Below are 27,751 nucleotides of genomic sequence, written 5' to 3'. Positions count from 1 at the left end.
ACAATCATAACAACAGCCCCACCCCTTTAAGAGGCCATAGATTATGGCCAGATGCCTGGATAAAGAGGAATGTTAGTGCCTGGTGCCTAAAGACATGTAATGATGGTGCAAGAGGAGCTTGTTCTTGGTTTGTAAGCTGGACTCAGTTCCCATCAGCCTTTGTAAAGCATGACTCGTGGCCGGGGATGATGGGAGTTGGAGTGGAGTCCAGCATCCTGGGGAGGGAGGGCACAAGTGCCCAAGTGGTCTAAACTAAACTAAAAAGCTTCTAAATTAAAACAAAAAGGGAGGGGGGCGGACATTGGAGGCATGCAAGAATGGTGTAAAGGCACAAGAGGGCGCTGCAGCCTAACATACGAGGATTAAGGAATCCTTCAAAGCCAAGCTCACATTCTCCTGTTGCCCCCATGATTAGTAAGGCTTCCTTCCCCCTAACTGAGGCAGGAAGTCTTGGGAACATCACCCCCACCTGATGCAAGCAGGGAGCTGGGGGTTTGTGCTCAGTACAATTAATCATCACATATGCGAGGTGCCATCAGTCCTTTGAATAAAACAGCAAATATTATCAAGAAGAGCTACTTCTATATAAGCCACACCTGGCTTATTTATTCCCCTGGTAGGCAGAGATAGAACCTCCCTGGCCAGGAGCAATGTATTTAAACTATCATAGATAATATCCATTATCCAAACATTCAGAGTTTTCTTTAATTAAAAAATAAGAACTTCTCCTGCAAAGTGCAAGCTCCTGTTGTACAGAGAAAAAGACGTGGGAAGAGACAGAGTGGATTGTTGTAATGTGCTCTGCTCATGGCTGCCCTTGGAGACAACTCAAAGTCTTAACTGGTCCAAAATGCAGCGTCCAGATTATTGGCTGGGTTTGCCTTGGGACGTGTATAATCCCTTGCTCCAAAACAGCTGCATTGGCTGTCAATTTGTTTCCACACAGAAGTAAGCTCCACTGAGTTCCATGGGGTTTACTCTCAAGTGTCTACTGGACTAATAAAAATTGGCTCTGCATCTATTTTCTTCTGAATGCTAAAAATGTGTTTTGCTTTTGTGGTTGCACCCCTAAATGTCCCACCCCTCCACAATGATTGCAGAGCCTCCAAGCAGTGCCAGATTTACATATAAACTAAACAAGCTATAGCTAAGGGCCCCACTCTCTTGGGGGCCGCAAAAAAAATTAAAGAAAAAAAGCACCTGGGTGTACATTTCCAAAATATAAGATAAAGAACAAATAAAATAAAACCTACAAACAGCAACGATGTTTTGTGTCGTGTAGGCTCCTATGATGTAGGTAATTGTATTTCAGTATCAGTTCAACAATTGTTTTGATAAAATACATATTTTGTTATGTGCAAATGACTTTAGGTATATATTAGGTCCATAAATTACCATATAGCATATATTCAACACAAAAAACAGTGACAATTTATTGTTGGCAAAGGACAGCTGGACATATAAAGGGCCCCATTACCTTCAGTAGCTTAGGGCCTTATCAAACCTAAATCCGGCCCTGCCTTCAAGTACAGCTGGAGCCGCCCTCACCACCCTTTTCTGCGGTGAGCACGGAACAAATTACAGCATCTGACCAAAGTTTGCTTTGTTTCTTTTCTACCGTCCTCTCGACGTAGCGACCCCTCGTGGTCAATTCCTGTTGCCCGGAAGCGACAGAGTTAACTCTACAGGTGAGGCGCTTCTTTCACCACCACCCCGCCCCGCGCACGCGTACTTCAGGCTGCCGCCTCGCGGTCAGGTATTAATTGCGCGCAGGTGTGGCGGGAGAGGCACGCGGAACTCCGGCTGAAAAAGAGCGCGCGCGGCGCGCCCTGCTCACTTCGTGCTGGGCGCGGGGTGGGTGTCGTTGCAGTTGCTCGCTCTTCAGGTTGCTGCAAGCGGCGCTGTTTGCCGGGCTTCCCTGCTGCTTCCGAGATTAAGGTGAAGGGTTCTTTCAGGGAAAGTGTACCGTTTGCTTTCTGGGCGTTTCCGACTCGCTTCTGTCTAAGACGGATCCAGTGCTTGCTCCTGTCGGGTTTCCCTAACACGCTGAGTGGCATGAAATGGGCAGCCCTGCAGAATTATAAATCAAACGATAATTTCATATTGTGTGATTTCTGTGAACCTGGACGGAAGGAAACTCGAAGCTCCTTTAGATGGCTGTGCGCGTTGGAGTCTAAGGGCTGAGGTACTTTGGGCTCTCCCCTGAAAATATTTGAGGGGGCCGCCCCCCCAAAAAAGTTGGTGGGTGTTGCCATTCAAATAGTGCATGTGTGCCATGTCATGTGATCAATTTTTGTGGGGTGGAACTTACCTGGCTCTCCATCCCCACCCCCCAATATTTTATTCAAGTTGACACCCCTGGGTGTGTGTGTGTGTGTGACATCGCTTCAGCAATTATTCCCTTTATTGCTATTTATTTAATGGGCAAGCTCTCTCAAGTGGTTTACATAAAACATAAGTATGCAATTGAAGTTTCTCTGTGTGGTTGGAGTCACTGGACTGCTTCTCTGGACTTTCAAGTCATTCTGCTTCATCCTTGGGTGACCTTGGCTTAGTCACTGGCTTTCAGACCAGCCTACCTCATAGATATGTAGATCAGGGGTCAGCAAACATTTTCAGCAGGGGGCTGGTCCACTGTCCCTCAGACCTTGTGGGGGGCTGGACTATATTTTGAAGGGGGAAAAAATGAACAAATTCCTATGCCCCACAAATAACCCAGAGATGCATTTTAAATACAGTGGTACCTCTGGTTACAGACGCTTCAGGTTACAGACTCCGCTAACCCAGAAACAGTACCTCGGGTAAAGAACTTTGCTTCAGGATGAGAACAGAAATCGCGTGCTGCTGGCATGGCGGCAGCGGGAGGCCCCATTAGCTAAAGTGGTACCTCAGGTTAAGAACAGTTTCAGGTTAAGAACAGACCTCCAGAATGAATTAAGTTCTTAACCCGAGGTACCACTGTAAAAGCACACATTCTGCTCATGTAAAAACACCAGGCAGGCCCCACAAATAACTCAAAGATGCATTTTAAGTAAAAGGACACATTCTACTCATGTAAAAACACGCTGATTCCCAGACTGTCCGTGGGCCAGATTTAGAAGGTGATTGGGCCGGATCTGGCCCCCGGGCCTTAGTTTGCCTACCCATGCTGTAGATGAAGATGGAGAGGACTAGAACCATTTGTGCCACCTTGAATTCCTTGGGGGTAAAGGTGGACTATAGATGTAATAATTCCTTCCTCTCCCATCTGTTCCATGCTTTACAACTTGTCATTTTAGTTTCACCCCACCGCTTCAGAAAGCGTGCATGCAATCTGACTTAGAAATACAATGCCTCAGGTTTTAAATTTGGAAGATGTATTCGGACGAATTTTGACGCTGTTCCATCCCTTACCTTTTCAGGTAGGGCTTGTAGTAGTCACATCCTGGGAAACGTGTGGAGTCAGTGTTGACAGTACTGAACTGATGCCCTTCATCTTTGGGAAATTGTCTTTCAGTGAGGAAGGCGGCACTCTAGAGTCTTCAGTCAGCTGTTCCAGAGGATGCCTAAGCTGGCGAAAGTCCTTTGGAACTGTATCCCAGGGGAAATTCTGGCCCACATATTTTCCTTCTTGCCTGCCAGAGACAGATACAACGTTGTGCATGTGTGTGAGCGCTGGGCCACAGAAGTGCATTCCAGTTCTGTTTGGGATTTTACAGAAATCGGGTAAGAGGCAGCATTTGCAGCTGGTTGCTTGTAGAGTCAAAAAGGAACATGTACGTTGTTGACCTTTCCTGCTAACAACCGTGTGTGTGTGTGTGTTACTGTTGTTGTTGTTGATGATGATGTAGTTTTCATCAGGCACCAGTTAGCATGGTCAGCCATTAAGGATGCTGAGAGTTGTAGCCAGACAACATCTGGAATGCCACAGGTTCCCTGGCTCAAAGCCGCCTTCTCATTCTCTGCTGGAAGGCACATGCTTGTTCTCTCCTCCACAAGTTCGGTCAGTATGGACTTAAAGGTGAATGAGACTCTCAGTAGTCATACGAACGCAAACCCCGCTCCCAATCTCCCCTTCTTGCTGTCAAGGGCACTTCCCAGCCAAGGAACTCACACATCAGATACTGTAGTTAAGTATTTATTGTCAAAGATAATACAGGCACTTCTACAGCTCTGGATATCTACGCACTCCAATTTAGCACCTAGGCAGCTTAGTGCTCTGTGGAGCACTTGCAGCAACTGGGGGGGGGGGCACTCCCCCTCTACCAGTTTATGTGCCTTCCTCTGACAGGCTGCATGTATGGAGACTGCGCCTGTGTGGAAACTTCCTCTGCTCATCGCTTTTCAATTCCCTCCTAGTTCTGGGGTACAGTGGTGCACGAGAGGGTGGGAAGCACCTGGCCCTTGCACTTGTGTGACCTGCCTCTTCCCCCCTCTACTTCTGACCCATCCTGTGCTCCACCCTCCAGCTTCTAAGCTTCTCCTACCTCTGATTCTTGCCTCCTGGCTGATGCATGTTCCCATATACCAGTGCCCCCCTCTCCTGTGCCAGACTCCAGCCTACCTGCTCCCAGGGAGCACTCGGCGGTGGCCTGCCAGTCCCTGACACTTGCTATAGGTGTAATGAAAGACATTGGGACACTTTCACAGGTGTATTGAAAAGGTGAGAGTACTTCCTGGAAAGCCAGATCCTAGGAATTTGGCAAAGGTCCCCAATTAACTGAAAAGTACAAAAATTGTTTATGAATGTTTTTTTGCACCTCACAGTAAAAACACGGTGTGTGTCATAATAGAGGACAGTGTTTTAGTGCAGGATTAAATCAAGCTGTGCAGAGAGCATATTGTAACTGGTGGGTTCCATTTCCTGCATGGTTTTGAGTGCACATTTGCAGTAGTGTCCACAAACAAGCATTTATTTTTGCTCACAGAATGTGCAAACTCTATTTGCTAGAGGTGTCTGATTATAATACAAGGATAGTCGGTCCTCCCTGACTCATTCTAACCTGGAAAGCTGAAACATGTTCCAAGCCACACTGTTTATACCTAGAAAAATCCAAATTAGCGTTAAGTGTACATTTCTCCCTCTAAAATGGGGGGGGGGGGGCGGCGGCAGCAGCACAAAGTATACCTGAAAATGGTTAAAGCTCAGACTTAATAGTTGGTCAAACTATTATGCTTACAGGCTGACCTTAGGACAGTCACGATATCTCTCAGCCGAACCCACCTCACAGGGTTGTCCTGAGTTTAAAATGAAGGGGGCGGGGAAGAAACATGGATATTGCCTCAAGCTCCTTGGAAGAAAGGCTATTAAACATAGTTAAATAAAAGGTTGCTGGGGGAGGGGGGTGATGCTACAGCTGTAGAGTTGTCTAACTTGCTCCTAGATCTAGAAGAAATGCAAATTAGTCAGTGTTCCAGAGAGGAATATTAGAAGTGTTCATCTGCTACAACTCAAATTCAGCACTGCAGGAGTTCATGACTTCTCCCCAACCTCTTATTTCAGTTTTGACACAGAGGATGAGGACGACGAGTGCCTGTTGCAGTGGCTACAGCCATTCCTAGGCCTCATCAAACACCTGCAGTTGGTGGTTGAGCAGTCCCTGGACCTGAACCGGAGACAAGCCACAGGCATCTTGGACATGTTGGCTTGTCGGAGCTGCAGATTGCAGGGCCTCTGTATTGTATGCCTGGGAATAAGCCCCTATTTCTATTCCGGCCAAGATGTCCTGCATAGCATCCGGAGTATCTGCCAGAGCAGGAATGGGATTGATCTCCAGTATATTGACTTACGGCAAATGCCTTTCACTCTGGACAATGGGACTGTTCAGATGATTGCATCCAGCAGCCCAAACCTGCACACCTTGTTCATCAACAACCAAGCACCTGGTCCAATGATTCTCAAGCCAGACACCATCTCTGATGTTCTGAGGACCTGCCCTAAGTTATCTGCCTTGGGGGTCTGCTATGCCAGCTTATCTGAGAAGATGTTTTGGGAACTGCTGAAACCGAACAGAGGGCCGTTCCGGTTTCTGGACCTTTTCTATGAAGGCCTGGACGTCAACATTCCCAAAGAGCTTTGGGCTATGGTGAGTGAGAAGCACCCACAGTTCCGCGTGAGGCTGGAGTTTGCTCCAACAGTCCCTATAAGGAAGATGCGTGTGGTACTGAAGTCAAGCATCCCCGTGGCCGCTTTGCATTTTGACACACCTCTGCACATGGCCGATCAGGTTAAGTTCATTGCCAGCACCTACAGCAGGACTTTGGAGAGGCTGGTCCTTTACAACGCCCCCTCTGCTGACCTCAACGCTTCACTAATAGAACTGGCAGGAAAGTGTGTGCATCTGAAAGAGGTTCACTGTTACTCTGCAGTTAGCGAAGCAGTGGTAGAAGCTTTTATTTTACACTGCCCAGGTTTGAAAAAATACACCCTGTCAGCACAGAAGTTCTCTTTTGATATTCCACCAGCTGTCGTTCCGTGATTTGACCAAAATGAGAGTTCATGCACACTTGTGCCCTGAAAGAGCAGCAACATTATTTGATATAAACAGCATAAAAGTACTCTGTTGCTGTTTCCACTGAGTCCCCTGTTCCAGAGCCACAATATGGACACAGATTAAAAACAGTTGAAGCATACTACTTGAAATCAGTGTGAATAACACTGAAGTCTCTCTTAGTCTCCTGGATACGGGATATTTTAAATTTTATACAACTGCAGATTTTAGTATCCCCCCTGCAACTCAGACATCACAGATAGCATTTATCACAGTTCACCAAGATCTGCACATAAAACAATTTTAAACACTTTACTTGATACTCTATTTTGGTAAGAACCTAACTTTATTTTGCAGCGTATATTCTCAACCATAGTAAGCCCAAGGTGGTGTGATGGTTCAAGGGGCAGAAATGAGCAGGAGCTCTCTTGTCCTACAGTTGACTGACAGTGGTTTGTAAAAGGTCTGTTTGTGTTAGTTACTTTTAAGCTTTGTTGTATTTTTTAAAGCCTTGCCAAGAAGGAAACATGTTCTTCAGTCACTGTATGTCAGTCACTTTCTGGACTCTGGTGGCAATACCATTCCAAACTCCCCTACCATAGGTTTTTAGCAGAACTCATTTTATATGCAGCTAAGTTCTATTCCAGCGTAGACACATCAAAATTAATGGATGTGACTAAATGGAGCCCAGTAATTTGATGGGTCTGAGTAGAACTGAGCTACATGCAACCCAGGGTTTAGAGGTATGCTGTCCGAAGACTGCAGCTCTGATCTGGAGATCTGACTTATCTTCAGGAGTGTCTCTGATCCAGGATAGTCAAAGTGTCAGGTCACTATTTCAGGTTTAGAATTTTGAGGTCTACCTGGTTAGGGTGCCGATTATCATCCTTGTCAAGAGGATGGCTGCCTGGAATGGCAGCATCACAGGCTGAAATCCTATAGATGCAGCTCTCCCATAAAGATGGCACTTTTTGAATTTCTGCTGTGCAGCTGTGGCAGCAGATGTGGGTGCACATTACTTTCTAGTGGGAACTGATGCACGTATCTCCATCCAGAAATGGTGTCCAGACACCCAAGCTTTGGACATCATTTCTGGATGGAATTACATGTATCAGTTCCCACTGTGGAAGATAGGTGGTGATAACACAGTCATGGAGTTCTTCCCATCTCTTTGCCTTCCGTATGTAACTGGGAGTTTGGGACATCTGCTTAGGGCTCTTGCATTTGCAGATCATGGCTCTGAAACCAGCTGAGTCCAAGGTTCCTGCAGTCAATTAGGGTTTATCCACGCTTACCTTTTGCCCTGAGCTTTCCCCGTGAAAACCCACTCTTTAGAGCTGAATCGGAGTAAACTTCAATTCGGGTTTTACGCAGATTGATGTTTACTCTGATTGAGCGTTAAAGAGCGGGTTTTTGCAAGGAGAGCTCTGGAGCAACAAGGGGGGGGCACTCAGACATGGAGCTTTAAATCACATAATGTGCCTGGAAAGAGCAGAAGAACGGTAAGTGTGGATAAGCCCTTAGCTGATGGCTGGATGGAGGAAGAGCTGCTTGTGAGCAGGGTCATCAGGTGCAGAGGGTGGGCTCTGAGGCACATACAGGGATGATGTTCACCGCTCCCAACTGTCAGTCACACTGCTTAGTGACACTAGTCTCCAGGTGGCACACCTTCAATTCTGCTACTGTGAATTGCCTCGATTGTAATAAATACTTTGAAACATTTTCCTTACTGTTGGAATTCTCCTTGCTGTGTTTGTCCTCTTGGAATCTACAAGAAAAGCAGCCTAGAAGCTGAAAGAACAAATGGAATAAAACTTAAGGTGGCCTTCAGGTAGGTCTGCTTCCACTATCGCTTCCTCCAAGTTGCGCCATGGGGAAGGTGAAAGAGCCACCCTTGGCCCTTTCCAGGGCTTTTGCTGACCTCCTGGCCTACTGTGTTTGTGCAAGCAAGTGTATTCTCTTTCCATGATGCTGCATCTTTATTCACGGCATTGTGCAATGCAAATAGCGGTGCGTTTTCATTCTGTGCATTGTTCAACCCGAGGGTTGGCCATGCCTGCCCATTGTGTTGGGCTTGGGAGAGAGCCAGCAGCATTGCTGATGTGATTTTTGTGGGAGGAGGATGTTTTCTCGGCTCTGCCTGGATCGCTAAATGGTTTTGTTTCTCCCTCTGACACACGCACAGAAAGGAAAGGGAGCTTTGCTGTGGGGCAAGAGATCATGGCACTAGTGTAGTCAGAGCACCACAAAAAAAAACTATGCAGGACTCATCCACTTCCTTGGCTATGGATGGCTACCCCAGTAACGTACCAGCGTTCCTCACCAAGCTGTGGACATTGGTAGAAGATCCTGAGACCAACCATCTCATCTGTTGGAGTATTGTGAGTACAACTAACGTTGGGAGCTGCTAGTTTGGTGTTTGACAAGCCCTTGTAGGGCACTGTGTGTCATGCGCAACTTGCAGGGGCTTTGTTGGCCAGAAACCACACAGTGGTATCTGAGAGTGATGTGTACAACTGGTATTTTTCAGGTACCTAACCTAACCAGTCTTATACATGTTTATTTTTATGCCGTGTTGAGTTCAGTGGGGGTTACTCAAATGTAAGGTCTAGTTTGTGCATCATACAGACTTGAGATGATGGAATTCTGGGCTACAGTGCTTCAGACTGTAGGTGGGCTGGAGTGTCAAGCTGGTTGGTTCTATGTTCCCAGCATAAGTTTCCTGAATGTAATAAGCTTAGTATATTGGGGAGAAAACTCTGCCTCTGAGGGAGAAGGCTGTGTGCTAAGCTTGATGTGCTTGTTTGTTATCTGTGAAGAGCTTTCCCCACTGGGGAGCACTTGGAAATGCAACTCCCCACCTACAATCTGTGGGCCAGAATCCCAGCACTTCATGCTGCATCAGTTGGTTCCCTACTGGTGAGGGGGGAGAAATTCAATTTGGTTCACATTTAAAGGTGAGCTTAAACTCATTCACACTTTCCTAAACAATATGTGAAACAAGACATGGCCATCCTTCAAATTCATAATTCTCCAAATTTTGCAATGAAATTCTCCAGCCAAGCAATGTTTGCAAAAAATGGGTAAAGTGCACATAGGAATGTATATTATTAGTTAAAATAATTACACAAATAATAATTAATATACAAATATTAAGGAACATTGTTTTGCAAAAATGTGCATACTGGGAGAAACTTGCACTGAAATGCCAATGAATTGCAAACTGATGCGAAAAACTAAATGAGAAATTAAAATTTGTCACATTTGCCCATGGAATTGTAGCTGCCTTCCCCTATAGAGTTGTTCCTGGAGCTGTTTTGATCACCTGTTTGTTTATTTCACAACTGTCTGTCCATAGCTGTCATCTTGCGTGGGAAGGCAATGGGCCTTCCCACCTTTCTCAGCCTGGTGCCTTCCAGATACCTTCTATGGCTGCCTGATAATCTGTGACCATTGGTCATACTGCCAAGGAGCTCAGTGTGACATACACTGTTCTCTGCCTCCTCATTTAACCACAACAACTGTGTGAGCTAGGCTAGACTGAGTGGCAGTGACTGGCCCAAAGTCACCCAGTGAGCTTTGTGGGAGATTTAAACCTTGGTCTCCCAGGTCCTAGTCTGAGACTTTAACTTAACCACTAAACCACCCTGGCTCACTGGAAGCTGGGGCCCAGCAATATCAGGAGGACACCATGTTGGGAAAGGGGAAGCTGTGAGGATCAGTGCAGCACACAGACAGACCCCCCCCCCAAGTGTTCCTAGTTTCCAGGGACGTCCCAGATTTCAAGAAGCTGCCCTGGTTTCTGATTTGATCCTGGAATGTCCCACTTTTCCTTAGGATGTCCCTATTTTCATTGGAGAAATGTTGGAGGGTATGCACAAAGGTTATTTTTCTGTGGTGATTTTAATTCCCTTTCAGTTGCTACATTTTAGTAGCTTGTGAAACGTTTCTTGATGGCTCTAAAAATTAGTTTTTGCACATTACTGGCTGCTGTTTCATTTATCTTATAACCTAAAAGCACTGCTAGTTTATTCTGATTACAGGTAATGAAGTGTGTCAATGGTCATTAGCTGATATGGAGAAAATATAATGTTTGCTGGGGGGGCGGTTGTTTGTTTGCTTTTGTTTTTGCTGGAAGCAGAAATTAGTAGGATTCAACTAGTTCCACCTGACCTCTGAACATGGGATATATGTCTCGAATGCCTCTAAGTGTGGTGGTGCTCAAATCTGCAGGACTTTTCTATAAAATTACCCACTAAATGTCTCAAACCAGACTTTAGAATCAGTAGTTAAATTTGTTGGTGAGAATTTTTAAATTATATTTTCAGTGTGAATGTTTTATCTCTGTTGGAAGTAATGATGGAAAGAAAGTGAGCCGGGGTACTTTCCTTGGTTCATTCTCTTCCCTCCTTTCAGACCACTCTTGTTTGTGAATTTAAAATAGAAAAAATCCTGCCTGCATCTTGAGCAAATTCTAACTGAGAACTGGTTCGTGGTCTGGTTTTATCATTCTCAATATGGATAACAGTATTCCATAAAAGTAAAAAAATACATTAAATTCTGAAACATTGGGTAGTGCTCAGCTAAGTGATACTTAGAGTCATTGAAACCAATGGACTTTACTTATGTAAACCCAATGATTTATGTCGGTCTGCTCCAGGACTAACATAGAATGCAGTCCTTTTGCAAAACTGTACTTTTTTAAAAAAGTTTAAAATGCACTGTTTTGCTCTAGATACATATATGTGCACAAGCACACAAATATGAGTTGACAGATGTTTAATCCTACTTGGGACTGAGTTGTTCTCCCTCATACTGCACTTGGACATCACAGTAAACTGTGGGTGTTTAAGAGGATCCGGCCAGCAGACTGGATGTTCTGCTCTTGCACTCACCAGTAACCTGATGTCACCAAAACACTAGGTCACTTAACTTTAAAGGAAAGAATTAGGAGTACACTTGATGTTCATTCCCAGTTCTTCTTTTTGGCCGTGGCTTGAACTTTTCCATACTTGATGTCATACATGATGATAGGCCTGGAAAATTTGGGTGGGATTTGCCCAGTGCACCATGATGATGTGGGTCTAATTAGGCCCAACATGCTGGAGGTTTCCCACTGCCTCACTAAACTATGGATTGGTAAGATGTAAATGAACCTATCATCCTCTCCAGCCTCTTCCCTGATCGCAGGAGGACTTGGAAGCATTTGCTTCTTGTCAACTGCAGTGTGTTTTGTCTGAACCAATAAACTGTGGTTAACATTAAGTAGTCCTAACTTCAAACAAGCCACCTTTGAAACTTGCTTGGTAGTCCCAGTTTTGAATCCGTACAGCATGGCAAGCCATGGTCGAAAGTTTCCCAAGTTCTCTACCTGCTTGAGGAGGAAGAGCAGGGAAGCATGTTATTCTAGGACAGAGACATGGGGTGGAAAGCTTCCACTGCAAACGTCTAAATTTTTACTGTTCTTATGATAAAAAATTACTGGTGGTAATTGACAAATGCCAATGTAATATTAATCAAGGTTGACAGTTTCAGTAAGTAATATTTTCAGGTGATTATCCATAAGAAGTGTGTAAGTATATGTTTTGTAAAAATCAGGGGTTGTGGAACTAAAACACAAAATACCCTTGAGTCTACAAGCATCCTGGGGCTTTTGGAGATGGTGTTGAGAGGGCTCCGCCCCGCTTCAAGGCAGAGAGTTTAAAAACTATTTCTGTGCCTAGAAGACCCTTTACAGCCTTCACCTCAAACTTCTTCATTTTGGAGAAGCTATGCCACCTGGCCCCCGCCACACACATCTGTTGTCTCACATAACACGAGATGTTAGGCAGGTATGAACTGGGAGTTAAATCACACAAATAACCACATATGCTATGTAAGTTGCACATTATGGAGTAATGTTGATCACAAGAACTTTGCATGTAAAACACGTTTCAGGGAGCATCACATCTTGATGCTAATGAAATCAAAGAAGAGAATAAAGTTAAACCAGAACATTTTTATTTTCATTTGGTGGGTGGGGGGGTGGGGGGGGGGAGAGCATGTGTTTTTGTGACCAACATAAGCCACTCAACCAACTAGGCTTTATTGTCCTAAACTCATCTGATTGTGTTCCTAATACAAATTTTCTTCTCAGTTTACCAAATGGGAAAGCAAAAGTATCAGTACAATAAAGGATTGTGAACCTATTGTCTATTTACTTGAAGAGGTCTTTAACTGAAGATTAGATGGAGAAATAGAGACATTCTGGGTCACCTTGTGTCCCATGCAGCTGGATGCTACTTGGAAAAACTGTTTTCAGATAACGAAACTGGGAAATTATTTTTACAGGGATACAGAATACCATAACTATATATGGAAATGAAAAATGGTTCTGTAAGTTGACTTTTTCATGGAATTGCCCAGTTCCACCCTTACCTGATGAGTCCCTCTGGGGTCAGTTCAGTCTCTTGCCATCCACTAAAATACGGTAGACCTCATTTTATTAAAGTTTGTTTAATGGATCATTTGATAAAATAGTGGAGGTGCATATTTCACAGAAGCTTGTGGGCTACTTGCTTTCCTTTAGCACTATAGAATTACACTTGACTGCGGCAGCCAGTAAAACCAGTTCTTTTTTCCTGGGGGTACACAGGGGTACGCAAACCCCTAAACATTTTGTGAATCGAAGTTTGGTCTCATTGAGGAGGCAGTGTTTCAATATGAGTAGGAAAATGAGAGTACCCATAAACATTTTTTAAAGAAAAAAAGAACTGTTATTTTGTCAGTACTGGGGTTACTGGGGTCTGAACAGCAGCAGTTCACTGGAGGACTTCTAACTTCCACTGCTGACTAAGGAGGTCAGGTACATTAGGAAGACCTTTGTTTAACAAAGTAATAATAGAAAATAAAAATGTGCACCTCACCCCCAAGACCATTCCATTGTTAAATATCCACCCTCCCAAAAATTCAACACCTCTTGCGGTGGTTTGACCCATTTCAGTTTTAACAGTACAAATTCTACAAATACCTTCCATATCTCCTCAGAATAATTTCTCCTGCATATTTCCTGTTATACCTTAATAGCACATGTTAATTTATCATTAATAGCTATATCCCACACCTCTTTATACCATTCTTCCATTTTATATTCACTTTGCTACTTCCACTTCCTAACTATAACAACTCTTGCAGCCATCAGTAAAGGAAGAGCTTTTTGATGGTAAGAGCTGCTCAACAGTGGAGTGGACTCCCTCAGATTGCGGTGGACACAATTACTGCTGAATGGGTATGGGGGGGGGGCTTTCTCTGTCACCACCTTCTAGCAAGGAAGCTTGATCCCTATTTAGAATTGGAAACTAGTAGTGTGTAATGTGCCGAGATCTATAATTGGGAAGAGGAGATATATTGATATCCACACACAGGGACTGTTCATGATTCCATTTGCTCAGGCACATTCCCCAGAGAAAACCCACGGTTTAGTGCCGAGTCGGCCCAAATGGCAATCAGGTTTTCTGCGGATTGCTGTTTGTTCTGATTTAGCAGTAAATAGCGTGTTTTCCCAGGGAAACCCGTGAGGCAAACAAAAAACCACTCAGATCTGTGCTTGGGAAGCACAGCACAAGTGGAAAGCCTCTTGGACTCATGCTTTCTAGGTGCAGGATGAGCAAAGTGTGAACGAGCCCACAGTTAAGAGTAGGTGTTATATCTACATACATATATGCAGAGTATTTGTGTGTACACATTTTGGGATTTTAAATAACACACTTCACTAAGAAACAGACAAAAAGATAAAGGGACCCCAGACCATTAGGTCCAGTTGTGGCCAACTCTGGGGTTGCAGCGCTCATCTCGCTTTACTGGCCGAGGGAGCCAGTGTACAGCTTCCGGGTCATGTGGCCAGCATGACTAAGCCTCTTCTGGCGAACCAGAGCAGCGCACGGAAACACCGTTTACCTTCCCGCCAGAGCTGTACCTATTTATCTACTTGTACTTTGACGTGCTTTCAAACCGCTAGGTGGGCAGGAGCAGGGACCGAGCAACGGGAGCTCACCCCGTCACGGGGATTCGAACCGCCGACACTGAACCACAGTTAATTACACACTACAGTGTTTGTATTGTTGGCAGATCATAATAAAAAAAAAACAAAGGAAGCCTTGTGGTCCATAAGAAAAAAGTTCCAAAGATAAGGGATACTGTAATTTTATTAGGACAAACCAAGAAGTCACAAAAATGTGGCGACCTTTCCAGTTCTTCAAAACTTCCATCAGGCAAAATGATACACAAAGTGGGAAGGAGGGGGGTTGGATGGGGATTTTATTATTATTTTGGTAGAAAAATCAGGTTGGATGTTGCAACAACGAGGTCTGCTTATGGGTTGGTGTTTCACGATGAAGACAGCAGTCTTAAGTGCTTGTCTGGTGCTGAGGTACCAAATTACACACCTGAGAAAATAAAACCTGGCTTACAAGATGGTTCGTTCAGTGTGCCTGGCTGGGCTGAGTGCAGCAGGTTTCCTGGGTGGGGGGGGGGGTGCTGGGCATGCTGACATCAGGTGCACCCACACCTGCACCCGGGACATGCATGGTCCTGCACAAAAATTTGTGGGTGAACTTCATGGGGAAAGTTGTGGGGGCTGGAGTACCCACAGCCCCACACAGTCGGTGCCTGTGGTTCTCTGCCAAGAGGCATTGTTTGTTAGTGACTGCGATTTTTGCATTGCATTGTCATTCAACATACAGTTTCTCCTTTCTATACTTGCCCACTAAGCTATTGCTTAATGCATCTGACAAAGTGAGCTTGCCTCCCTGAAATGTCATGATAAAATAGTGTTACATCTCTAAGCCGCCACAAGCCTCACTCTTAGATTTTCAAGTATCTAAATGTGAAGTAAAGCGCCAACAAACACACCTCAGAAATGACAGCCAGGATGCAAATTTCAGCCCGTCCTTTGTTTGAAAATGCTGGTTTGTTATTAATCCAGTTTCACATATTTGTAGAATCTCAGTTTAGCATTAGAGCTTTATAGTAATGAGCAGGTAGCTAACATTGTTTAACTCTTTTTTTCCCTTTAAAGAATGGTTCCAGCTTCCATGTTTTTGATCAGAGTCGGTTTGCCAAGGAGGTGCTGCCTAAGTATTTCAAACACAACAATATGGCCAGCTTTGTGCGACAACTGAACATGTGTAAGTAACATTCCCAAGATTTAGAAAGTACAGTCTTGCTTGTATGATTAAAATGAATTTTGTACTTTTAAAATGTGGTTTTAGTACGTTGCAAACCTAAAAAGCAGAAGCACTAGAGCCAACTTAAGTATTTGGCAACCTAGTAAGTTAATGTTTGTTAGAGGCATTTAAGTTTATGATATATTCACATACAATGGCTGCCAAGAGCAGCAAAAGAAGAAGAAAAAAGGTGCCAGTTCCTCTGTACTGGTGAGCAGCATCACAAAGAGGCACTGTTTAAAGGTGAAATAAACGGGATACCAGTTTTTAAATCTCACTTCTCTTCAAAGAATTGAGATAAAAACAATAGAGACATAAATAAAAAGTTATATATCAGCACTGCCTCCCACCTTCTTAGGGGCTCCACACAAAGTGGGAATAGTGGAAATATTGAAGATGTAGACTTATTGCTGATCTGGGATTTTGACAGATGCTTTGTCTCTCTGTCCTCTAGAACTGGCACATTGGTTCGCAAGCACGTGTTTGCCACATTCACACTTTTGTGCAGTCATAGATGTATACCCAGTGGCGTAGCGTGGGGGGTGCAGGGGGGCCCGGCCGCACCGGGCGCAACATCTGGGGGTTAGGGTTAGGGGGCGCAAATCCACGGGTTAGGGGGCGCAAATTACTTGCCTTGCCCCGGGTGCTGACAACCCATGCTACGCCACTGTGTATACCTAATGTGTAAATCAGCACCCCACCCCACCCCACCTGTCCTCCTGCTTTTCACCAGGCTTCTGTTTGTCCATTTAGATGGCTTTAGGAAAGTGGTGAACATTGAACAAGGCGGCCTTGTCAAGCCTGAACGTGATGACACTGAGTTCCAGCACCTTTATTTCCTACAAGGCCATGAACACCTCCTTGAGCACATCAAAAGGAAGGTAGGAAATGCAAGTAGCTTAATTAGGCTGTTGTGATCATGTGCTACGTACGGCCTGCTTGGGAGAGGATAGAAATTACCTTTCACCATGCAGGTGGTATATTCATAACATAAGAGTAGCCCAATACAAAAAAAGAAAACATTCATCCCTATCAAGTCCTAGTGAAGGAGGCATTGAGTCCAATGGGACTTAGGGCAGCTGCATACACTACACAGTATTATCATTATTATATTTAATTTAGAAACCAGTTACTTGCCAAAACGGCTTCTAAGCGATTTTTCAAGTATAAAACCAAATACCAAAATATAGTCACACATAATTAAAATATGCAATAAATAATTGAATAAAAACATTAAAATCAACATCCACAATTAAAATATTCAATGAACAAACCTGCAAGCATTATGTTGTTGTTGTTGTTGTTTTCCACCCTCTTTCCCAGCTTGAGCTCTGTAGGATTATCTAAACCTGGAAGAGATAGTGTGACATCAGGGATCGCCCCTGCCATAGTCCAGGCTCCGGACAAGGGAAGGTGTCCTCACCAGATAAAAATAACACTTGCCAGCAAATGTCCTTATGTTTCCCTGACATTCGCCTACTGCATTTTTAGGAGTACGCTTGCAAAAGCTCAGGAATGCACTGGATGAAGAGGGCCTTAGTTGCATTTAGCGTTCCCTGAATTGTGTTTCCTACCTCACACAATTTATCCTTCTATTTCTGCTTCTTTCTTTGGTTGTTTCTTCAGGTATCCATTGTGAAAAGTGAAGAAACCAAGATGCGCCAAGAAGACCTTAGCCGATTACTGTACGAGATCCAGATCCTCCGGGGTCAGCAAGAGACAATGGAGTGTCAGGTGCAGGACATGAAGCAGTAAGTGAATGCTACCAGAAGCATCCTGGCATTGCAGGGAGTAGGACTAGATGACCCTCGGGGGTCCCTTCCAGCTCCACAGTGCTATGATTCTGTGGCATATTACCTGTACCCAGTCTGACTACTGGGAGAATTCCGTGTACATGCAGCTGGAATGTTACTTTTGGCCTCTTTGGATGAGACTTGCCTCCACAGAAGGTAAAGATACTGCAGTTACCTGAATATGGGCCTATCTTTACTCCAGATGTCAAACTTACGATTTCTATGTCAAAGGTTAAGGGAGGCCTGACGTTCAAATAACTGTAGACTCTCTCCAGTTGAGTGCAAGAGCCCAAGGCCTGTGCCCGATCTCGGCAGGAGTTGTGGCAGTGGGTCCGAATAGACCCATAGAGAGAAGACAACAAAATTTGATGCAGCCTCATAGTTAGATTTCTATGTATTAAACTCTAAAGGTGCTTTAAGGGCAACCTTCCCCTCCCTTTAGTAAGGGAAACAAAATTTACTGGCACTTATTTTTTCCAGATTGTCAGTGCAATCCTATAAATGTTATCTTAGAAAGAAGTCCCACTGAGGTCAGTTGTGCTTATTCCGTCGTAGGTTTGTTTAAGATTGCTGCCAGAATCACAAAGACCTACAAGTGCGCATTCACTGTTGATTCATTGAGAGACTGTGCCCTCAGCCTGTGGTTCTCTATTCCTTTCAGGCAGAATGAAGTTTTGTGGAGGGAAGTTGTGTGTCTCAGGCAGAATCATTCACAGCATGAGAAAGTGATCAACAAGGTAACGTTTCTGTTGATGCCAATAATGTGGTGGGGGGTATTTGCTACTTGCAGATTGGGGGGTGGTTGGCTTCACTGAAATTGGCACATGGTCAATGGTCATGGCTTTCTCAAGGAACTTCTGGGAATGTGGTTCTGTGCAGCAGATGGGATCATCTGATACAGGAGTGGGAAACTTTTTCAACCCAAAGGGCATATTTCCTCATGAGCGGCATTCCCACATGGGCAACCTCTTAGGTGCCACATGCCAACGCTGGGCAGGGATACAGGCAAAAGTGGGTGGAGCAACAGAATGGACTCTTGCCTCTGCACAATAGGCTACATTCCAGCCATGCAAAGCCTCATGTTTACACACACACACACACACACACACACACACACACACACACACATTTCCATCTGTCCTTGCCCTCACAGCCTGAAGAAGACAAGCTTTCTGAATTTGTGCAGATGCTTCGGGACCAGGGTAGCTACATTTCATCTCAGGAATCACCCAGGTTTCTGATCTAATGTGGCACGAAGTTGGGGTGCCTTCTGTTGCCCCTGGGCAGGGTAGCATCTATCACTATGACCACCCTCCCCAAGTGTCCCTTCCTATTCCAAGTGTTGCATGTTCACTGCATTCATAGAGGAGTGCACACGTTTGATGTATGCTTACATTCATGTCAAGGAAGATGGCCGTGTCTGTCTCATCTTGCCTGCCCCTATCCTTCATTTTTGGAAACTTGAAAGTTGCCTTATATAAGAAGTTGCCTTACATCAAGTCACATCATTGCTCAATCTAGCTCTGTGTTGTCTACACAGACTGGATGTGACTCTCCAGGACTGCAGTTTAGAGAGCTTCTCAAAGCACTACCTACAGACGTTGGGGGTTGAACCTAGATCTCCATGCAAAGCATGGATCTTCTCCATGCAAAGCAGATGCTTGCAGCCCTCCTTCCCCTGGAAGGGAGCTCCTCCTTGTGTGAGCAGAGAGGTGGACGGTGGAGTGCTGAATCACTGTGCTGACTGACAAACACCTGACCTTGATTTCCCCTGACAGCTGATTCAGTTTCTCTTCGGCCAGCTCCAGTCCAGCCCCAGCAATGCTGGAATAAAGAGAAAGCTGTAAGTACCCTCATGTGACTGCATGGACATGCACGGGCAAGAAACTAGTTGGGGGCTCACCCTTCATTTTAAACCCCCCCCCCCAGCTCAGCTCCAAGTGGCGTGGTAGGTCACCAGACCTGGGCACCATGGTGACAGAAAAATGAATGGGGCTGGGAACTGATGAGTCAGAGCTGCTGACAGGTCTCATTCAGTGCCCTTGGAGAACCACCCTGTCAGCTTGCTGTGACCTTTGTTTTAGTGGTATACAGGGGATTGAAAGAAGAAAATTTGAAGAGAAAGGGGAGTGGAGGCAAGGTCCCCTGGGGAAACCACAGAGAGGTTTTCCAGTAATATCATTACAGGGGGCGGGGGGGGAGGTGCACCTATGGGACTGCCAAACCTATTAGGTGAGCTTATTAGGTGGCTGTAAACAGATGCAAAGTCTAGGGAAGGCCTGTGATGGTTTCCATATGGACAGCCTAGGAACATTAGAGCTGCCTTGCTGGAGTAGACCAAGGGGAGGTCTGATTTAGGACTCTCGTTAAGGAGTAGCAACCCCACAGCTCTGGGCTTCAGAGGACAAGCTGCTGTATGTGTGAGCGAGGGGTGGTGTGACTAGTGTTGGCAGGGGCTGATGGGAGTTGTAGTCCAAAACATCTGGAGGGCACCAGGTTGAAGAAGGCTGGTGTTGTGGAAATTGCTTTGAATGAGTGGGGAGCCTGGACTTCATGGAGCAGTTTCCATGTGTTTGTGTTTCCAAGTGCCACCTGATCAGCTGAGAAGCCTCCTAAAGCCCCAAAGAAGCGCCAGCTGTTCTTTCCTCTAGCTGCCCCTGGAAAGATTCAACACTCACCCCCAGAACCAGTGAGCTTGTGATAGTGTTCTTACAAGTCACACAGCTGAGTGACTGAGATTAAGGATTTGGGCTTCCTTCTCTCAACAGACCTCTTATGCTGGATGATGGCAACTCTGCTCCACAAATGACAAAGTTCAGGAAGCATTTGACTTTGGATCCCATTCATGACTCGTATTTCATCCAGTCGGTGAGTTTGGGATAACGTCCATCTAATTTAGTCTTCTTGCCTGCTCTTATTTATTTGCAAGGTGCTAGCGATTAATCAAACTTTTAAAAAACGTTTTAATTATTTTTAAACATACATCTGAAGCTGTCTTTTCCCTGAGTTGGATTGCTGATCTATCTTGCTCAGTATTTGTTGTGTACAGCACTGAGTGGCAGCAGCTCTCTGGGATTTCAGACGGTAGACTTCTCCAGCCCTTACTAGAGATGCCAGGGACCGAACCTGGGACTTACTGCACGCAAAACACATGCTTTGTCACACTAGGTTACCCTTTCAGTACAGATACTTGCAAACACTGTGAGTGACAGAAGGTGCCATCTAGGAAGAAGCAGACATTCTTTCACATATAGGAAACATTTCCTCTTTTTAAATGGTCCCTGCTGAAACAAGGGCCTGTGTGCTTCATCTCAAAGCAAAGGAGTCATGCTTCTGCCCCCCCCCTCAAGATACAGTAGTTGCTTTATTCATGTTCGCATCTATGCAAATTTAATCAATTATTCAGTTAAATTTAAATTCTAATTCATTTAAATCAGATTGTTCCACTCAAGAATGCCTCCATGTTTTGCAAAAGAAACTTGTAGGCAGCACATCTCTGTTTCACCAGGCCCTTTGGCTTTTAATCATCTGTGGCCTCAGAGGGGGCATGTTTTAATCCAGTTTCTAAAAAATAGAATTGACTTTTAGATTTTTCTTTGTTTTCCGTTATCCCATTTTCAATGTATCTATCTGTTTGGTTCTTTTGTAAGTCACTTGGAGTTACTTTGTTTAAAAAAGTGAGCAATAAAGTTAACAAAATAAACTTGACTGGAAAAAACACTTGCGTGGCGAGTCTCCCCCCCCCCCAAGGAAATAAAGACACAAGACACAAGAGTTTAAGGTTAATGGGTCAAATAAGGCCACGACTTTATTGATTACAGGAATTGAGGAGTATTCACCACAGTTTAAGAAGGATATTGACAAGCTTGAACATGTGCAGAGGCGTGAGACCCAGGTGATAAAGGGTCTGGAAACCAAGCCTTATGAGGAACAGGAGTTAGCTATGTTTAACATGGAGAAATGTAGACGGAGAGGTGACATGATCGCCATCTTCAGTTATCTAAAGGACTGCCTAGTGGAGGATAGAGCAAGTTTGTTTTCTGCTGCTCCAGAGGGTAGGACCCAAACCAAAGGATTCAAATTACAAGAAAGGAGATTCTGACTCAACATTAGAGAGAACTTCCTGATGGTAAGAGCTGTTCAGTACCTTGTAAGGTAGTGAGTGGACTCTCCTCCATTGGAGATATTTAAACAGAGGTTGGTTGGCCATCTCTCAGGGATTATTTAGCTTTAATTTCTGCATTGCAAGGCTAGGTGACCCTTGGCTTCCCTTCCAACTTTACAGTTCTGTGATTCTATGACTTGAAGTGGTCTCAAATTTAATATAGTCCAGCCTCCAATTGGTGCAGGTACTATATAGAGCAGCTCCCCACACATGACTTAAGTCTATAGTCTAACATTACCCAGCTGCACAGGGACGCTTTACTGTTGCATTGTTAAAAAATATGTCTTTCCCCCCATCCTTGCCTGCAGCCATCTGCAGAACCTGCTTCGTGCTTAAACAGCCCTGCTGTCCCCGGAGGGCCAATAATATCAGATGTTACTGAAGTGTCACCATCTAATGCTGTGGTCATGCAGCCTACTTCCAACAGGGAGAGGTAAGAAAAATCAAGTGTTTTGGTGAGCAACATGGATGGATGTAGGAGACAGACAGACAGACAGACATAAATACAGTGGTTACTCGCAAGACGAAATTAATCCGTTCCGCGAGTCTCTTCGTCTAGCGGTTTTTCGTCTTGCAAAGCAACCCTATTAGCGGCTTAGCGGCTTAGCGCTATTAGCGGTTTAGTGGCTATTAGCGGTTTAGCGGCTATTAAAGGCTTAGCGGCTTAGCGGCTAAAAGGCTATTAGCGGCTTAGAAAAAGGGGGGGAGGGGAAAAAATCACAAGACTCGCAAGACTTTTTCGTTTTGCGAAGCAAGCCCATAGGGAAATTCGTCTTGCGAAGCGCATCGAAAAACGGAAAACCCTTTCGTCTAGTGGGTTTTTCGTCTTGCGAGGCATTCGTCTTGCGGGGCACCACTGTAAATAAATGCCACAGGAGACTGAATAGGCCAGGGCCAGCTTTGCCATTAGGGGCTCCTCCAGACGGGTGGTTTTTGTCTCCCCCCCCCACTCCCGTGTGTGTTCTGCAGCATGATACTTTAGTTGAGATTGCTGCATAGCAGGGGGTTGGACTAGATGACCCTCGGGATCCCTTCCAACTCTGCAATTCAATGATTCTATAATTCTGCGTCACTGGTGCAATAATAATGCATTAGTGGTGGATTTATGCTCAGTCGTCTGCTTATAATGCTGCTTTTGCAGGATGGACTCTTCCTATAGTGAGAATATCGAAAAAGGTTCCCCCTGCCACTTCTCCCTTTCATTCCCCTGTCCCCCATTCTCTCAATTAGCATTTCCAATATTTATTTATTTTATTGCATTTATATCCCACCTTTCTTCCAACAACCTCAGGGCAGTGTACATGGTTCTCGTCTTCCCCATGTTATCCTTACAACAGCCCTGTGAAGTAGGCTAGTTGAGAAACAGTTATTGGTCACCCAGTGAGTTTCCTGGCTGCTTGGAAATTTGAACCCTGGCCTCACAGGCTTAGTCCAACACTCTAACCACCATACCACACTGTATTCATGCCCACTGCTTCTCCTCTCCATTTTGCACCCTCCCCTTGATATGGGGGAAGGAACTGACTTTCATGCACGTTGGTTTCTGCTGTGTTGCCTAGTTTGGCCCTGGAGTGAGCTGAAAGGAAAAAAAGCATCAGGGTGGTGCTGAAACTTGTCTTTGGTTCAGGGAAACCTGCCTCCTGCTGGTCAAGGAAGAACCCATTAGCCCTGAGCAGAAAGCCGCATCCACAGATCCTGCTGTCCCCTTGATTGGCTGTAATGTCTGCTCAGACCCTCCTGTGTTGCCTGTTGCCATGGTTCAGTCTGTGTTAGACGGCAGAGGGAGCTGCGATGTGCCACAGCCAGCAAGTTTGCAGACACTTGACAGAAGAGGCAGAAGGGCACCTCTAGACAGGTGAGGGGAGGAGCACCACTATGTGCTCTAGCACCACACTGTTTCATTGCTTGTGGATGGAGAGTATTGCATGAAGGCTTTAGTAGTTGCAGCTATGCAGATATTTGCTTGTGCTTTAGGGGATCCTGAGGATACAACTAGCAAAACACTGATTCTCTAGGCGCTCATCACAGCAAAAAGAACTGTGGCAGAGATGGGGAGTGTGTGTCCCTCTGTATGATCTGGACTACAATTCCCATCATCCTTGAGCATTGGCTATTCCAGTTGGGGCTAATGGGAGCTTGAGTCCAACAACATCTGGAGGGCCACAGGCTCCCCATTCTTGGTCTATAACTTAACCTAATTCCAGGTTAAGCTAGGAAGTGGATCCCGGCATGAGACTCATAGGATAATCCTATAACTTTCTTCAGAAACTTGTTATGAAGATAAAATGGGGGAAGACAAAACACCATGCCCTTGCCTTTTGTTCCTTGGACAACAGATGGGAGGGAAAGAGTGTTGATCCACCTGTTATACAAATGCTTAACCTGAATCCCAGTGGGCAACTCTTCCTCTTGTGTTTTCACAGAGCAGAAATCTCTGATCCTTTAGATGGTCCTGATTTGAATCTGGAAGGCCTTCAGATCCTACTGAGAAACCAGCAGTATAATCTCGAAGCTGCCAGTCCTTTGGATGTGAGTTTTTGTCTAACCATGATAAGAGTTTTATAGTTCCATCATTCTTGTTTTTCAAAGTTGTAGAAGGCGCCCTTAGAGCAGATACAAGTCTTCAAATCCATAAACTCCTCACACACATTGAACTAACTGGTTTCTGAATGGTAAATGGTAAAAGATAATAAGGGTCTTGACATACCCCCCACCCCAATGTGGGCAGAGCAGGAATCAAATGAAGCAAAAACCTTATATCCTCCTGGTGTTTTTTAGCTGTGGTTCATCTTACACCTTGTTTGTTTTAGGTTTTCAACCCCACTATATCTGCAAGTGAATGGAATTTGAATGATGTGGAGGCCAATTTGTCCTCGGTAAGACATGCATGTGCAGGATGGGAGAGGGGTGGGGGTAGCATCTGAACACCACCAAACACCTGTGGCATTGAACTGGGAGGAACTTGCAGGAGACTCTGAGATAGGGCTGGACAAAGTCCTTCCACACAATACAAACAGAACCACACAGATGTTCGCCTGGCCTTCATTCCCATGAGAAGTGGGGAGGGGGAAATTTCTAGGGCCTGGGCATAGCCAAGGGAGGGTGTGGGGAAGGACAGTCACCCCCCCATCAAGTTAATCAGTACAAAATACTTAGCTGAGGTTCTGCCCGCCCTAACATATACCTGCCCCCCAATATAAATCCTGGCTATGCCCATGTTCTAAGGTGATTAGTGTGAATCTCTAAATACTTTTGGGTGTGGGATATGTTTACTAGAAGGCTGGGTTGGCTTTTGCCTAGGAGCCCAAATTTTGCCTAAGGATGATGGAGAAATTTGATTTAGTTTGCATTTAAAGTTGAATCCACCAAACTTGCACAAGATTGAACAATATGCAAACCAAAACACAGTCATCCTTCCATTAATGCACTCCTCTGAATTTTGCAATGCTGTTCACCAGCTAAGTAATATGTACAAAATATATTAGTGAAAATAGCATGAACATAGTAGTCACGTGCCCAGACACAGCTGCTTTGGGCCTTAGACAGCCTCTCTCTGCATTTAGTGATGATAGTTGCCTACCTAGCACAGCTATTTCCAGGACAGCAGATGTAATGTTACTGCTTAATTAGTTTCTCTGTCACAACCCCCCTTTCTTCCTGCCTTTGTATAATTGTGCATTGTTGTAGTTTGTGTTTTTGCATCAGGACACAGATGCCAACTGTGGATCTGGAGAAGAATGCAAATAAGAGGTCCTTCCGAGTGTTAAATCCCCAAATTAATGCCTCTTGCTCAGGTACTGCTCATAGCTAATCTTCCACACAGAGAAGTGACAGTCTACCATGCAGAGACTGATTTTGCTGGCAGAAGCAACCCTCTTTGCAAGCAATTCAGCAAGTTGTGACATTTCAGAGAGAATGAACTTTTTGCTTTTTCATTTGGCCTCCTGTGCTACCTTCTACCTCCTGTGCAATTTTCAGCAATGCAAGCCCCATCTCCATAACTCTGTTTGCACATAACACTTGCATAGTCAGGACTCCAGAAGCATTTAATCTTAGGGTGTGTTCACATTGCTGCCTTAGAACTCAGTGTTGTTTCTGGGTGCATTTTACAGCATTTTGCCCTTAGCAGTTCACATCAACCTGCCTTAGTGTCAGATTTGTTTCTGCTTGTGTGCGCACCTTGGACCCTTGCCAGGTCAGGGATGTCTTCACCCCTGCAAAAGTGTTCACCCCTTGACTGGAGTTGCATTAGAAATGGTTTGCGGAACAATACATCCAACAGTAGTCTTTTATAACTACTGAATCTCTGCCAATTCATGGATGTAATACACTGGTAGAAATATTCTCTATTTTCTGTTTGTGTTCTTAGGGAGAGACGTCATTCTGGAAAGCATCTGTCTGCACTTTTGGAGGAGCAACACTATGAATGTACCAAACAGTTCATCTTTTTACACTGGGTCTAGAACGGCACCTTCCTTCTTTCCTGCTGTGGACTTTAAAATCCCCATCTCAGTTACATCCCATCGAACTTGATCTCCCCGAATGAGAATGATGAGTGATCTTTTGCTTAGCTTAAACTATTTATGCCTTCCCTCCCCCCCCCCCGGGGGGGGACATCTAGCAGCCTGAATGTAAAGAAGTGGCAGTCAGTCACTCATACCAGATACACAAATGTGATGCAGTCATTTTTGTTTCTCTGTCAAAGGTTGTGAGTGACAGTTAGCTGTCAAAGGGATTATCTGTCTGTTTTTGAAACTCTCATCATGCTACAAATGAAGCTTTTATTTTTGAACTGCTACTGACAATCAGTGAGGAGATGATCCCTACACACCGCTTTGGTCCTGTCCAATGCTCTGTGTCCAGTTTTTTCTCATGAGAAATCTTAGACCTCAATAAAAAGGTACGTTTCTTCCCATGTTCAGTCTGGGTCCCATGATCTCACAGGGACCATCCTAGTCATTGTCTCATCTCTCCTGTTTTATTCTTGGAGCCTGAAAGGTTGTCTCTAATTTGTGCCTAGTTCCCCATTCTGGTTACATCAGAATATAGTGTTATATTGACTGTTGTGCCAAACCTTGACATTATCTGGACCAGCTTGGCAAATGCCAAATCTAGCTTGGAGCCAGCTGAATGTCTTACTCGTTCACACAAAAGGACTGTGCTAAAATTAAAACTATTTGGGGAGGGTTGAATAAAAAATTGGATGTGCTGCTGAGAATTCTAATGTATTTTCTTCTAGCTTGACTTTTTTCAGCATTCCCAACTATGGACATTATTAAATTTGGAATTGTTGTTTTTTTGAACATGTGAAAAAATGTTATGACTTCACAGATAATTGTTGTAGCTTTATATTTATTTATTTTAAATCCTGCAAAGTTCAATTTCTAAAAGCAAACTTTGAAAATTCGTTAGTTTTTGGATGTATAGTACACAATTTGTTTCTTTCAATTTGCACCTGTCTTTGCAATCCTGGGTGATCCTTGGAGAGTCATTGCATGTCTTAAAATTGCAAGTGTGAGTGCAGTTTGCAGAAATCTATAGGGCCTGTGGCTACAAATGCAGCCCCGATTTCCTGCTGTTCAAAATACATTTGTGAGATCTAGCCTTGAGAACACATGGAACCTCTCCTCTCTTGAAATAACCCTTCCTTGTCATCTTACCCTGAACTTATTAACCCAAGATATCGGGGTCATTCTTGGGAATATGAACTCTTCTTACTCTCTCCTTTACCACTTGCTTGCTTGCTTGCTATGAAACCATGACTAATGCTAACATAGATTCCTCTCTTAATTAATGTTTGAAACCTTGGTTTGATGTTAGTGTGTAACATCTGATTAAAAGGGAACAGGGTTAATCTAAACTATAGTTAGTTTTGATACAAATGTAATGTGTTGAATTATGGTTAAGGCTAATAAGGAAAAAGTGGAGGGATTTTGCATCAGAGGGGTGAGCTAAAAAGTGACCATTTCTTTCCAGGGCTTACTCCTGATTGACAGGTTGTGCTTTGCTGGAAATCTGATTTATAAACCATGGTTTGCTGGACTTGACTGTTATTTTTAGTCATCTAATTGTGCTACATGGTGTTCCAAAATGTATCTGTTTAGGGATATTTACATAAAT

The 27,751-nt window shown here is 44.5% G+C and overlaps 1 protein-coding gene across 3 annotated transcripts; it reads left to right on the top strand.

Moving 5' to 3' along the window:
- Positions 1 to 1,768: 1,768 nt before the first annotated feature.
- HSF4 (heat shock transcription factor 4) lies at positions 1,769 to 26,546 on the top strand. Of its 3 annotated transcripts, XM_083515002.1 has the most exons (16): positions 1,769 to 1,938; positions 3,497 to 3,705; positions 5,483 to 6,065; positions 8,656 to 8,851; positions 15,526 to 15,634; positions 16,427 to 16,554; positions 17,300 to 17,424; positions 18,128 to 18,203; positions 19,245 to 19,309; positions 20,235 to 20,334; positions 21,940 to 22,064; positions 23,259 to 23,486; positions 24,055 to 24,160; positions 24,442 to 24,507; positions 25,319 to 25,425; positions 26,001 to 26,546. In XM_083515002.1, the coding sequence occupies exons 4-15, from the start codon at positions 8,729 to 8,731 to the stop codon at positions 25,376 to 25,378; spliced, it is 1,311 nt and encodes a 436-aa protein (XP_083371128.1). In that variant the 5' UTR covers positions 1,769 to 1,938; positions 3,497 to 3,705; positions 5,483 to 6,065; positions 8,656 to 8,728; the 3' UTR covers positions 25,379 to 25,425; positions 26,001 to 26,546. The 3 variants fall into 3 exon arrangements, with proteins under 3 accessions (XP_083371128.1, XP_083371127.1, XP_083371126.1); XM_083515000.1 differs by lacking the exons at positions 1,769 to 1,938; positions 8,656 to 8,851 and adding an exon at positions 2,854 to 3,401; XM_083515001.1 differs by lacking the exons at positions 8,656 to 8,851; positions 23,259 to 23,486 and having other exon boundaries at positions 1,781 to 1,938.
- Positions 26,547 to 27,751: the final 1,205 nt, after the last annotated feature.

This window comes from Podarcis liolepis, assembly GCF_965112155.1.
Source record: "Podarcis liolepis genome assembly, chromosome: 7".
Lineage (NCBI taxonomy): Eukaryota > Metazoa > Chordata > Lepidosauria > Squamata > Lacertidae > Podarcis > Podarcis liolepis.
Note: the sequence above shows the minus strand (reverse complement) of the source record. Positions and strands in the feature narration are given on the sequence as shown.